The sequence below is a fragment of the Anoplolepis gracilipes genome, chromosome 6 (genome assembly GCF_047496725.1).
Source record: "Anoplolepis gracilipes chromosome 6, ASM4749672v1, whole genome shotgun sequence".
In the NCBI taxonomy this organism is placed as follows: domain Eukaryota; kingdom Metazoa; phylum Arthropoda; class Insecta; order Hymenoptera; family Formicidae; genus Anoplolepis; species Anoplolepis gracilipes.
Window position 1 is genome coordinate 9,453,048 of NC_132975.1, and position 13,373 is coordinate 9,466,420.

General features: G+C 31.6%; 1 protein-coding gene and 1 long non-coding RNA gene across 19 annotated transcripts in view; one reads left to right on the forward strand and one right to left on the reverse strand.

Annotated features, from left to right (window-relative positions):
* Positions 1 to 13,373, reverse strand: part of Unc-115a (actin binding LIM protein Uncoordinated 115a) — a 28,217-nt gene that overhangs the window by 8,823 nt on the left and 6,021 nt on the right. For 15 of the 17 annotated variants that reach the window (XR_012046985.1, XM_072895182.1, XM_072895180.1 and 12 more), the window contains 9 exons: positions 5,839 to 5,999; positions 5,536 to 5,701; positions 4,410 to 4,641; positions 3,776 to 4,094; positions 2,197 to 2,268; positions 1,432 to 1,615; positions 859 to 1,118; positions 497 to 767; positions 231 to 314 (listed from right to left, as the gene is read on the reverse strand). Coding sequence is in view for 16 of the 17 variants with exons in the window: in XM_072895182.1 (XP_072751283.1) it covers positions 231 to 314; positions 497 to 767; positions 859 to 1,118; positions 1,432 to 1,615; positions 2,197 to 2,268; positions 3,776 to 4,094; positions 4,410 to 4,641; positions 5,536 to 5,701; positions 5,839 to 5,999 (1,749 nt within the window). In the remaining variant the exon portion in view is untranslated. The remainder of the gene's footprint in view (positions 1 to 230; positions 315 to 496; positions 768 to 858; positions 1,119 to 1,431; positions 1,616 to 2,196; positions 2,269 to 3,775; positions 4,095 to 4,409; positions 4,642 to 5,535; positions 5,702 to 5,838; positions 6,000 to 13,373) is intronic. The other 2 variants (XM_072895184.1, XM_072895181.1) reach the window with 1 other exon arrangement.
* The window catches only part of LOC140667357 (uncharacterized), a 39,444-nt gene continuing 39,040 nt past the window's right edge, over positions 12,970 to 13,373 (forward strand). For both annotated transcript variants that reach the window (XR_012046988.1, XR_012046987.1), the window contains exon 1: positions 12,970 to 13,250. This is a non-coding gene — a long non-coding RNA (uncharacterized lncRNA). The remainder of the gene's footprint in view (positions 13,251 to 13,373) is intronic.

The following is a 13,373-nucleotide window of genomic DNA, read 5'->3' on the forward strand; positions in this document are numbered from 1 at the left end:
TGCTCCACTAGCAAACGTTTTTTTCAGTGGTAAAACTGGACCATTTACGACCTCCCGCCCTGGGAAACCCCGTTTTATCGAGACTCACAGTTCTCTAATCGATGTTACTTCAAACGGTAGAGTGGTATGTTAGTGTCATGTGCGAACGTGTGGACATGTATGAGATGATCGTTACTTATGTTAATGAGACATTACAAGTGGCGCGTTACAAACGGCAAATGGAAACTCACCGTTGTAGCTAGGACCACTGGATCTATAACTGAAGCCATCGTCATCCTCCCAAGGCCGTGCATGGTCGATATTTCGCGAAGGTGCTGTAACAAAATGTTGAAATTATTTTCTATACAAATGTTTATGCATTATATATATATATATTGTCCATATTGGGTGTCTGACTAGTAACAAAATCATGTGTCTTTCTAAAAACGTTAAATAAATTTGATCAAATTAAATCGCGGAAGTCTTTATATTAAAAATACAAAATTAATTAACTTACATGCACCCACAGGACTCTCGTAACGCAATCGATAGGATGGTTCTCTGGCGGCAGATGGTGTCCTTGAGGCATTTCTAGGATCAACGTTCGCAGCTCTGTGTCTCAAATTTTCTCGATCTTTTTCGCGATCTTGCAAGAATACTTTAGCTATTCCCGTATCGATCTTGCTCAGCTCATCCTGCTCCTTTTTCAGTTTTTGCTCCGCCTCTTTGATATACGTTGTTGTTTTATTATCCACGACGTCATCCTCATCATCAGAGGCAGGTACTCCCTGAATTAGAAATAAACGTCGAATGTTAGTTAATCATTAACACACAGTATCATTGAAGGAGTAAATGGGAAAAGGAATCATGAGATAATACCTTATATGTATCGGACCATCGTCTACGTCTCTCAGGATCAGTATAAGGATACGGCGGAGCAGGAAAATCGTCTCTTTCGATTGGCGGTTGAGCACCTGGAGGTGGCTTCATAGCATCCGGGTAATGAGCTAATTCTATCGGCTCCTCGTTATCCACCTGACTTGCTGGCGACTTAGGTCTAGTGTCGCTCAATGCGTCGACCAAGGCTCTCATTCCTGATCTGCTGCTGCGCCCACCGCTACTTCTTATCGAACGAGATGCTACGGAAACAATGAATCATAGTACAAATAAAGCTATAAGTAAATTACATATATAGAGAATATAAATAAATTAATAGTCTAAATGCGTGCGATGTCTTCATAAATTTCTAAATATAATACTCTAAATATAATATTAGAATAAAACAATGTTCTTTCGAATACTTTAATACAAAAATTAATAAGTTAATTTTTTACAATATTCATAAAAATAAATATTTTATAAATTTAATATAGAGTAAATTTAATATTCTTAGTAGGCTATAATTTCTTGATGGTCAAATTCTAAAACTAAATATGAATAAAAAATACTTACAGCTAGGTCTATGAAAATGCGGGCTAGTTGGGGGTTTATCGTATGGCTGTATCGGGCGTCTCAGATATCCTTGACTGGGCGTTTCAGTTAAATACGAGTAAGTGTAAATCCTAGATACATCTTCTACCGGTCGTCCGTATTCCCTCAAGATCAGACCGGGACTTCCAGTTCGCGCAGGATAATACTGAGGCAATTAATGAATTTATATCACGCATGTATAAGATAGTTTGCTTTTAACGTATCTAAACATTATATCAGTTTTATAAGATGCATAAAAAATCGAATAAACGAAAATAAACTCTTCGTCTATTTTAAAACTTCCTTTTATTTATTTTTTTTTATTTCTTTATAAAAAAAATTAACATTATATTCTAATTATATTTGGATTTTTGACGCACCTTGTATTTAGAAGAAAAATATCGTACAAGGCGAGTAACGCTCTGTCATCAAAAGATCAATCCTCTTTTTTTTTTCCCGATTTATATTATATTATATTTATATTATTTATTATCTGAAAAATAATGCAATTCATAACTAAAATTAATGAAAATCTATCGACAATACAATTCAATTTTACAGAAATTCGCTGCTAAATTTTACGTCGCGTGTATCGTCGTCTTTCGTTCGACGGATCGATATAATTGAAATCGGATCCCGAGTGTTTAACAGAGCGAAAACACGCGATGCTAAGAAAAGGTAACGCGCGAGAAGTGATACCAGAAATACTTGTCGAGAGAGTGCTGTGCTAAGTGACACATGGCATACCTTGCGACTGAGGCTGCTGTAAGGGCTGCACAGCGATCCGTTCAGGCTTGGCGTGCGTGACCGCAATGAAAACTATACACAATGACCGTGCGGAAAAAGTAAACAACAATTAAAAAAGCAATAATAAAAAAACTTAATCAAAAAATTAAAAAATAATAATATAATCTCTCTGATATGTGTGTTTCACTTGTTTCCTATATCGAGATGTGCATAAAACGATGAGAAAGCCGATCTCGAGGCAAAGATCAAGCTATACACAAAGCTGACAAAATAGTGAATATTTTTTTTAGATCTACAAAATGTTTTGCTCTACATATTGCTACTATACAGAATGTTATATTAATATAATTAACATACAGATGCAAAGAGTGCCAAAGCGTTTCGTAGAAAAATTTGCAATAAAGAACGTAAAATAATATTTTTCATTTAGAGACTATTCCATCAAATTATCTTATTATTTTTTAAATAAATTTTTCAAAAATTGCAGGAAATTTTTGTCTTTTAATATAACGAAACATTTGGCTTTCTTTGTTATCGTAATTATAATAAATTCGTTTATGCAGACGAATACAATATAGTACAATGCGGCTAAGTCGAGTAATGCAAGTGCTAAATATAAATAGTAGCATGCACACACATTTCTTTATTTTCTGACATATAATACATATATAATCTTTATCAATATCGACAAAAATAAAATGATAATTTTATAAAGTATTTAATATGGAGCTAAACTCTCGATTTTAAAAGAATTTTATCTTATAAATTTTTAATATACAATGAAAAACTCTAATCGAGCAAATGTTTTCATAACAATAGATGCTAAATAAGTAATCAAAATTATATAAAAAACATAAATTCGTTCTTTGAATGAAAAGAAAATTAAAGTTACACGTTCGATTATGCAATGTGATACCATATATTTCCATTCACCGTTTGAGGTACGTTGCTGCTTCGATAATATATCTACATCACTGAGAATGAGTGTACTAAAGAGTATATCATGAATGGTTAATATTATTTTCATTGAAACTAATTCGCTATTTGATATTTTTTCGAAAATGGTTCTTAGTTATTTATGGAACATTTATCGTTTAAAAGAAAATACAATTTCTTAAAAGTAGCCTATATATAGGCATGTGTATATATACATATTAAATGACTGTTAAACGCAAATAATATTGCATCGAATATACCATGCGTTAATCTATAAAATCGAAAGCTCGCTTTTGTTTTGTTATATTTTATACGAATCATAAGAACATTATACTGAATATAAGAATATAATATGTGTAGTTATTTTTACTCGCAATAAGCTCTAATAACAGCACACACGAATAAAACAAAATGCAATATATAAAAAAAATGTTAATTTAACAATCAACCATTATATACAACATATCCAAACAATTAGATATAAATGCTACAATATTGCTTCGTCAATTCTTGTATAGTTAAATTATGAAAAAATAAATAAGCCTTTTTTTCTCTAACAATCTAAATCAATTATACACAAATATACAGAATAAATATACCTAAATGACGAATCTTACCGATTGTGCGTTGCAACCGGCCTTACCTGCATCTCCGAAGCGCTGCTGGAGATCCGTTCTGATTCCCGATGTTGCGGAGTATGAGCATCATGTCCATTCACGATACCATTAGGTCCGGTGGTAGGTCCTGGACCACAGCGTGGGTGCCATATAGCGGCACCCTGCAGGTACATTTCCTCCCCGTCACCGAACGGATCGCCACATTTTGTACAGCGCGCGCAAGTCGGATGGAAATGATGGTTGTCGCCAGCCTGTAAAACCTTGCCACTGATATAACGGTTGCAGTAGGCGCACTTTACCCCAAACTGCTTCTGATAATCTTTCTCGCAGTAAGGCACCCCATCTCTGTCGAAGAAAAAATTTAATAAATTTAATAAATTACAGTTTTCTAATTATTTTGCATCTTCATCCATTTTTACATCCAGTTTGGAAAGAACTGAGAAAATTTGAAGTTGAAACAAATAGAAAAATTTCATTATGTTAATCAAGATATTAACTGTCTATTTCTTAAAAATGTATCTATTTTCTCAAAAACTTTATTTTTAAATTCTAATTCTAATGTTACGATTGCTACGAGAAATAGAATTTTGGAAACAACATTATTAATACGTCTCTGGATGATTAAAATGCGAAATGATTTGTGAATCGCATAAGACTCACTTTCCCATGTATTCTCCATGGAGTACAGTGTCGCAGCTATGACACTTGAAACACCAAACGTGCCATTGACGATCGAGCGCGACCAATGCCTGACCTTCCCTCAATTGGTTTCCGCAACCAGCGCAGGCCCCAGGGTCGGCGTGTCCGCCACTTTTAGTACTGGTGCTATTACCAAGCGGTGTGGAGGCCTCGCGAACTGGGATACCAACACATCGATGACACAAAGCTTGACCTACGAATAATACACAATTCGTGGAGATTAATGAGATCCGGCAACGGATCTCGAGACGTCATTATTAACCTTCGCGCTGCATGCCAACCTTTGCACCTCTTTTACAACGAAACATATCATCCAATTTTACATTTGTTCCTATAATTTTATTCTTTCATTCGAATGCAGTTAATCCATATTACACAAAATCAAATCTGTTACATTAGCTGTATATAAAACATTAAATTAATGATTGCTTAATTAATAGCAACAATCAAACATCAAGTGCTATGCAATGCTTCAAAATAATATGAAATATATTTTCACAGAACAATTGGCAAAAAGTGATATTCCCCCTCTTAACGAATCTTTCATGAATTAAGTGAGAAAAGACAGAATTATTTTCTATTTTTATTTTCTTGACAATATATAAGATATTAAATGCAAGATTCAACATAATTTATTTATAATGACCTCAATTTTTCTTGAGAATCTGTGATACGTTGGATCATATACGCTATAAGCTAATGCACGTCACCAGGTTTTTATTTTTGACCGCGTAATCGTTACAAGGACATAGTACAGACATGTGGCCTTGTAACGAGTAGAGCAACGATATGCCAAAGTGGCAATTTACTTTAACAGATTGACTGCCACGCTAATTGTAAAAAGTGCACTAAAGTGACACTGACTGCGTAATTTCAGTACGCATCGCTATCTACAATTGATAGAAACTGCCGACTATTTAAATTAGCGACTTTTCTACACGCCATTTCGCGCATGCTCATTTTGCGTGCAATGACTACATTATATTAAAAAAAGATATGCGCTAAATAAAAATCGAATGCACTCTACTTGGTAAAATATTAACTTAGCCTTAAATAAGATAAAAATCGATTGTTTTTAAACATGTACCTTGAACAAGAGATACTTTTGTTCCTTGTCCAAGTAGCGGTTGCCGACATCTCTGACAATGGAAACAATTCGGATGAAAAGCGTGCTTCTCGCCGGCTGTCACCACGTCACCCTCTACATATTCCCCGCAACCAGCACATCGTGTACCCCAGCGTTCCCGATAATCCTATAAACAAAAAATAACAGACAAACATTTTATTTTAAATAATATCAAAAATTTTTTCTCTTATTTTTTCCGTAACAAAAAATTCATCAAAAAATGATGTTTCAGATAGATTATGTCGAACAAAGTATTCAACTTACCTTGGTGCAGTAATAGGAACCCTCGCGAGTGAAAAATCCACCCAGTGCCAAACTGGCATTGCATTGAGCGCACTTGAAGCATCCTATGTGAAAGTATTTGTCTTGCACACGCAGCACCTCCCCGCTGCACTTCTTCTTACAGGACTGGCAAAACGTTTTACCTAAAACGACAAAGCAATTGCCATTTGAGAGATGAATCTCCTTCACAGATCATTAATTTTCCAAATTTCACATATAATCTAATATCCGATAATAAATCTGATAATAAATTGAAATGGATTTAGTGAGTACTGTAATTAATTCACGAGCGCTTTCGTGCATAACAAATTCCATATTGCGGTATAAGCTGAAATAACAAATTTATAGTAAACATTTATTTACGTTCAGACATTTAAATGAAAATTTACAAATTTTTATTCATGATAATTATAATGTATTTTTTTCATCTTGTTTTTTATCAATTAAGATAATAAAATCGTAAATTTTTGAAACGACCTAATTTGTCGTGCACATTTTCAAAAACTAACAAAATTAAATAAATAGCTTTTTTTAATCTATTGTGATTCTTTTAACTTTGTATCTTTTATCCTTGTATATTTTAAGATCTATCTAATTTAACTTTGTAATAAGGAAAACCAGGAAATTAAGAATTGATGAAATAAGTGTTTATTAACAGCATGAACTTTTTTTCCTGCAAGAGCGCATGATGTGGAAAATACAAATAAGAGCAAAAAGAGACATTGTATGAGTCATGCACCTGCTCGCTCGTGCGTGCTGATCATTCGAGATTTCTACGAGTATGTTTACGCAACAATGGCGACTCGCATCTTCCACTTGCTCGTTGCACTCGCGTGGTCATCGGCGCTCGTTTAAGAGCACGTAACTTCCAACTTGTTATATAATGCACCTGTCGTCAGCTAAAAGGGTGCATTACAATGCTCGCCTTCAGGAAGAAAACTAGACTGTGTCTCGCGAGTCTAACAACTCTTTTCCAGATCGATTCGATCTGGATAAGTTCCAAAATAATCACATTCCATTTTCACGAACTGATATATTTGCATTTTCAAATATATAGCTTGCAAATTTAAAACATAAATATTTAATGGCAGGTTAAAGATAGCCCTTTTTTAATCTCTTTTTGCTCTCTTTATACATCCTTTGTGTAAATATATGAATTTCTGAAAATCGAATAGGAACTTTAATCAATTTCCCAATATCTTTTTAAAAACTTGTTAAATACACCTGTTAAATTGTTAAATACAGAGTGGTTTTTCGTCTTTTTTTTTTATATAATAATCAGCTAAAAGGATTCTGACATATCACTTGTTTGTGTCACTGTCTGGATTACATTCGTAACACATTGTATCTGATATATACGTGTCGCGAATTTAAAATTACATCGCACCATCAAACGAATGTTAGCTCGAGAGATAACTATAAACATGAGCATACTATAAATATTTTGACACGATAGAGATACGCATGTACTACGAGTATGAATAATGCAGATACATTATTCATGGACCGTTCAATTTCGAATAGAAATCGGTACTTTGCAATCATATATCTGCACTTAGCACGTCTCCTTCATTACATTCTAATTACATAATGAATAAAGAATATCTCAATCCGACATGACTAGCATAATTTCTTTGCAATACTCTTCGATATGAATTCTTATATAATTTCGAGTTAAATGTGTTATCCAGAGTCATCTTGTATATCTAAATTTATATTTAAAAATTATGTCGCGAGAGTAAATTAAGAAAAATATGATTCTTAATGCAGATTATAATTGCAAGAAATGATTAAAAAAACTCATCAAAAAAAGGGTTTACAATCTGTTTAGTTATTCAAATCGATGACTCAACCATTTTCTACAACAAGACGCGATGAATGTGGCGCCTTTATTAAATTATCGGTTGTTTTGAACGTCACAATCCACGATAAAATTATAGTATATCTATACCGCAACTGGATTGTGAATGTCAGAAGAGTTAAGTTTCCTCGCACAATACGGTCAATATTTAAAGAGGCAGAACTAATAATCTTCCTCCATTTGCTCGTTGCACTGAATCCAACTGTTCCGCCTAAAGACCGTGCTTGTTTTGAGTTAACGATGTGTGCATAGAAAAAAAGATATACGGGAAACAGCGTTATATTACGATTCGATCGGGTTAATGCAAAACAGAACTTTTTATTATGTAAATATAGAGTGACTTTCTGTAACGAACTAACCACCTGTTAAACGCGAATACCTTATTTAATGAAATCGATCTTTTCATCTGTTGAGAGTTTGATGGACAATTATTTCCGGGGATAATTAACATAAAAAGATTTTAATTCCAGAAAGTATATATAAAATATTGTTTTTAAATTAATACATATCGAGTAGATGTTTAAAAAATTATAGAAATCCAAGTAAACATTAAATATGCATTGATTAGTAATAATTAAGACTAACAATTTAATAAATACGATATATATATATATATATATATATATATATATAAAACTTTATTCCAAGTTCTCAAAACTCTTGACATTTTTGCCACATGAAAGTTTTTTTAAACTCTCTTGATATATTTAGCAAATGCAAAGAGTTTTAAAAACATCCTGTATAAATCACACACAGAATATACTTCAAACAAACGACTTTACTTCGCAGGAATTCCATGCTACCAAAAATCTCAATAAAAGAAAAGCAAATGTCAGTGATATTTATAAATAACTTGAAAAAAGAAAACTTGCATAAACTTTCAAAGCGGGAGACCGGATATCGCATATTTTTAAAAATATACGTTGACATCATAGCCTCCTCGTATATCTGACGTCATCGAGTCGTCATATGAGTTAAAGTCGACGAATGTGAAAAAAATCTTCTCCGCATGTAGGCAGACAATATTAAACGCATCCGCTTTCTTTCTGAATAATGACATATCTGAATAGTGAGAAATTTATTTCAAGAATAATTGGATTTTCAGTTTTAAATCCATAAAAATTTTAATTCGAATATTTATGATAATATTACACATATATATGTATAAATGGAACAAAAGACACCGTCAAGTTTTCTGGGGAAGAAAAAAAAAAAGCAAAAAAATGGACTTTAAATACACTCATTAAATCTGTAATCGAATATTCCGTATATAAAAAAATAATGATTGTAATAAATAGAAAGTAAAAGTAACGACACAATTTTAATGCTTTAGCTGAAATTAAGTACATTGTACGTGTGTGTACGTGTACGGGTTATACGCACGGTTAATATTTCCGGTTTAAAATAATGCTGACGCTTTCTCTATCTAGCCAACAGGAAGAATGCGAACAAAATACAAAGTCACGACTTCAGCACCGTTACGATGCGAGCTCGCATTTAATCGAACGGGGGCACTCGTCCATAAAGTGACACACCCTCGTCTGTGCGTTACATCTCGTTTAATTTACGGCACGCTTCAACCGCAACGAAAAATCTGTGGCCAGAAAAAATATTGATCGATAGGTCCAACAGGCGAACAGATAACGAAATTTATCGTTCTCGCGATTCGCGCGCGAAGTGTCAGCCGTCGTCATCGACGTGATAACAGTACGTTGATGGCATGTGTAGCACAGTTAAAAAAAAAAAAAATAAAATAAAATTGCATCGTCTAACCCGAGTCCTTCCACAGAGAAATCTCATAACAAACGAGAAAAAGAAAGAAAAAAAATTGAGTTAATATAAATTTATATTTTTATTTTAAATTAATCAAATTTTTAATTTTAATTTAATTAAAAAATAAATCAATTTGTACAAAATAACCAATGATTTGTATATAAAATAACCAATAATCTTTTATGTAGAAAATGTTTCAATTATCTTATTAATTACTAATTCAATATTGATATTATTCTGTCGTTACGTTAAAATGAGGCTACGTCATTCAGATGTATAAAAGACTAGTGCTTTTGTCACATTTACGAAGTGTTAATGACTGTAATTGATAGATGAAAAATCTATTATCTTGAACACAAAGTTTATGATGAGTTAATTTTTTTTATAACAATTTTTTTATAAATATTATAAATATATTTGCAATATTAAATAGTTTAGAAATCAAGCCTTGAGTTCTATTTGTGTGAAGACACAAAATACGCGAAATTAATTGAACAATATGACTGTCATGACTGTTCTACATAGGTACCGCCATACGACAATGCGGTATGTTAATATGATTCGTAAGTGGTCTAAATAGGATGTGGCAAATAGGGGTTAAACGTAGCGACCCTGGATTGCCCTGATCCCTCTCGTCTTGCACTCTGGGTTATAAAATCGATAGTAATCGATCATGCAATAAATACCTGGTAATTATGCCTTGCATTTTCCTGCCATTAAGCGATTATTCTATATACATGTACAGTTCCTATTATATATAGCCTATATAAATCAAGAAAACACTTCACTAACTTATTGCTAGTTTTCTTTTTATAAATTGTATGCTTTAATTATGCATTTATTAAAAGATAATTATAAAATGCTAAAGAGTTAATAAAAGAGAAAATTTAAAACTTTTATAGAAAAAAAATTAATAAATAAGTATGATTAAAAATCATATAATTATTATTAAACTATTTAACATTGTTGTTTCACTAATCATTAGCATCACTAAATCTTAACAAACTTGTATAAATAACTTAATTACATATATATCCTGGAGATAATTAATGAGACAATTGATGGAGAAATGACATAGAAAAATAATGTACACTTCGTTGCAAGATGGGAAATAAAATCTGGGTTTCTGAAAATATGCATTTTCAGGAAAAGACTATGTAATTTGGGTGATGTTTTTAAATCATATCTAAAATAATTTATACACATGCATACTATTGCAAAAACTATTAGGTTAAAATGTAAAGTAATAAAATAATAAAAAATAATTCGACATTGTTTTATCGATAGATATAGTTAAGGAATGACGATTAAGCTCTACAAAATCTAACGAATATTTATCGAAAAAACATTATCCGCGATAATTCGAAAGAACAGCCAAATGCAGTCTTGCTTAATTCTGCTTATAATCTGTTTTTATTATATATATATATATATATATATATATATATATATATATATATATATAGCTACACATAACCTTATATTACATTATATTTTGTGCAATTCGAATATAACGAAATAAATGCTTGCGTAAAGTGATATAACAGAAGAACACGTGTGTCTGCTTAAATTTCGCTGAAACTTGCATAAATACGCGTTCAACAGAAGAACATCTGCAGAATTGCTGTCCTAAGTGAAAAACAAATTTTAAAACTTATTTCTCTATTAAAATTATTTAAAGGATATATTAACTGATATATTCATTACAAGTATCGATTTGCTAGACATATTAATTTTCATAAAAGATTAATTACACGAAGTAATGATAATTTATAAATATCGCTTCTATTTTATTTTTTTACTTATGTACAAAAATACATTTTTTAGACTTTTATTCTATTTATTATTTTAATTTTTATTTTATTTTTTGTCCTTTGTTTCAATTTTTGGACTGCTATATTTCTAAAAAAAAAATTATTAAAAAAGTAGAAAATTTTTAAGTAGTAATAATAGTTAAATAGTAGTATTTTAAAAACAACGTTAAACTAATTTCCTAATATAATTATTTTATTTTAACAACAATGTTTGCAAAAGAGAGTGTTCATCGTATGAATTATGATCGGAGAATTATTCGCCAAGGAAATAACAAGTTTAATTATCGTGCATACTTAAATTCATTCTAATTAATGAAAAAGCGTCAAACTGTTGCACTTTAATTGTCTTGCGATAACGAACTGACGTAAGGTATAAAGATTGCAATTAGAAATTAATAATTCATTATCATCTCTAAAAATCTTATATTTGATAATTATTAATCTTTATTAATTAATATTTGTTTATTAATATATGTATCGTTTTCCGGGAACGACTTAATCAAAATATATATATATATATATATATATCGGCCAAAGATTCTGACCCACGGTAACAGTAACTGCATGATAATTGCGGTTTTTGTGGTTACTTTTATCGCCATGCACATGATAACAGGTTTCCTTGATGTTATTTTTGTTTCGTATAATATGTGCACCGACCAATTCACTGATACTTTATACATTAAGCAGTAATGTACACATATAGAAATAAAAATTTCTTATTATAAATGCTCTATAATGCATATAGTCATTCAATGTGGTGCAAGGCTATATGCATACCGTTCGTACAATTATCATTACGTTATATTTTACAGAATCTAATCTAATATGTATATGATGTAACATACAGAAACGCATTTTTTCAACACGTGTTTATTGTATGACAATTGCCCGGCAACTATTAATAATGCATGGGCCGCATAATTAGTATCCCACGAAGAATAAGAGGGTAATTAAATTACAAAAAATATATATACTTTCACACAATGTATGCGTACGACTTTCATCATCGATAGCGTGGACGAAGCGTAATCGCAATAATACATTCCATGATGTGAAAGAATTCCTCGCACGCAGAATAATGTATTATCATTTGTTTGCTAACTGAGCTACTGCCCAAAGTTGTTTCAACAAGAAAAAGCACTTTGCACTTTTAAATATCTTATTAGAATAATATTTGACACTGTCAAATAATCGTTGTTAGTTTTCTTTCGAAACGTATTAAATTTAGATTTAACTCGACGTTGCATTTGATACATTAATTTGAAAACATATTATAGTGCAAACAAAAATATATATATATATATATATATTTGGCGTTTTTGTCTCAGCTGTTACGAACGAAATACCACAATCGTTATCTAATTTACCGCGGAATATATATTTTTTCCTTTGAAGAACAATATATCGGGATGGGTAAAAATGCCTTTGGCGTGCGCCACGTCACGTTCCTCGGATTTGCCTTGTCACGAACAACGAAAATCGTGACGAAGATATTCATGACTGAGAGGAATGAGTATCGTATAATATGCAAATATCCCGTTTTTCTGAATACCGCGACTCGCATGGTATTATACAAGATACTTTCGCATCATGTAATTTAAGTGTCGAGTCGTGTGTCGCCGTGATACATCGCCGGAACTTTAAACCAGTTGTGAACCAAGAGTTGATAAACGCGGATGAACGACATGCTGTAAAATACTATCGCGATAGATTTAACATTATCTTGTAAATTTTAATTACAAGTCTACCTTTTATCGAGATAGATTTTATTTTAATACGAGATACGGATTCAATTCTGTCAATTGAAAAATATAAGAGGAGTGAGATTTATAAGTTATTTTTTTATGTTATTAATTTCTTTTTCAATGAAAATTAATGTATTCAGCAAATCGATAATTCTAACGATTAATGAATATTGATACGATGAACAAATATATTTCGAGGTAAGCTTTATTCGGCATTATCGGCCATGCTGGTTTTACCCGCAAATTTTTCTTATCTATAATAATATCATCATTTATTTATTATCACCATTATGCAAACAAGCACAATGAGATGGAAGTGAT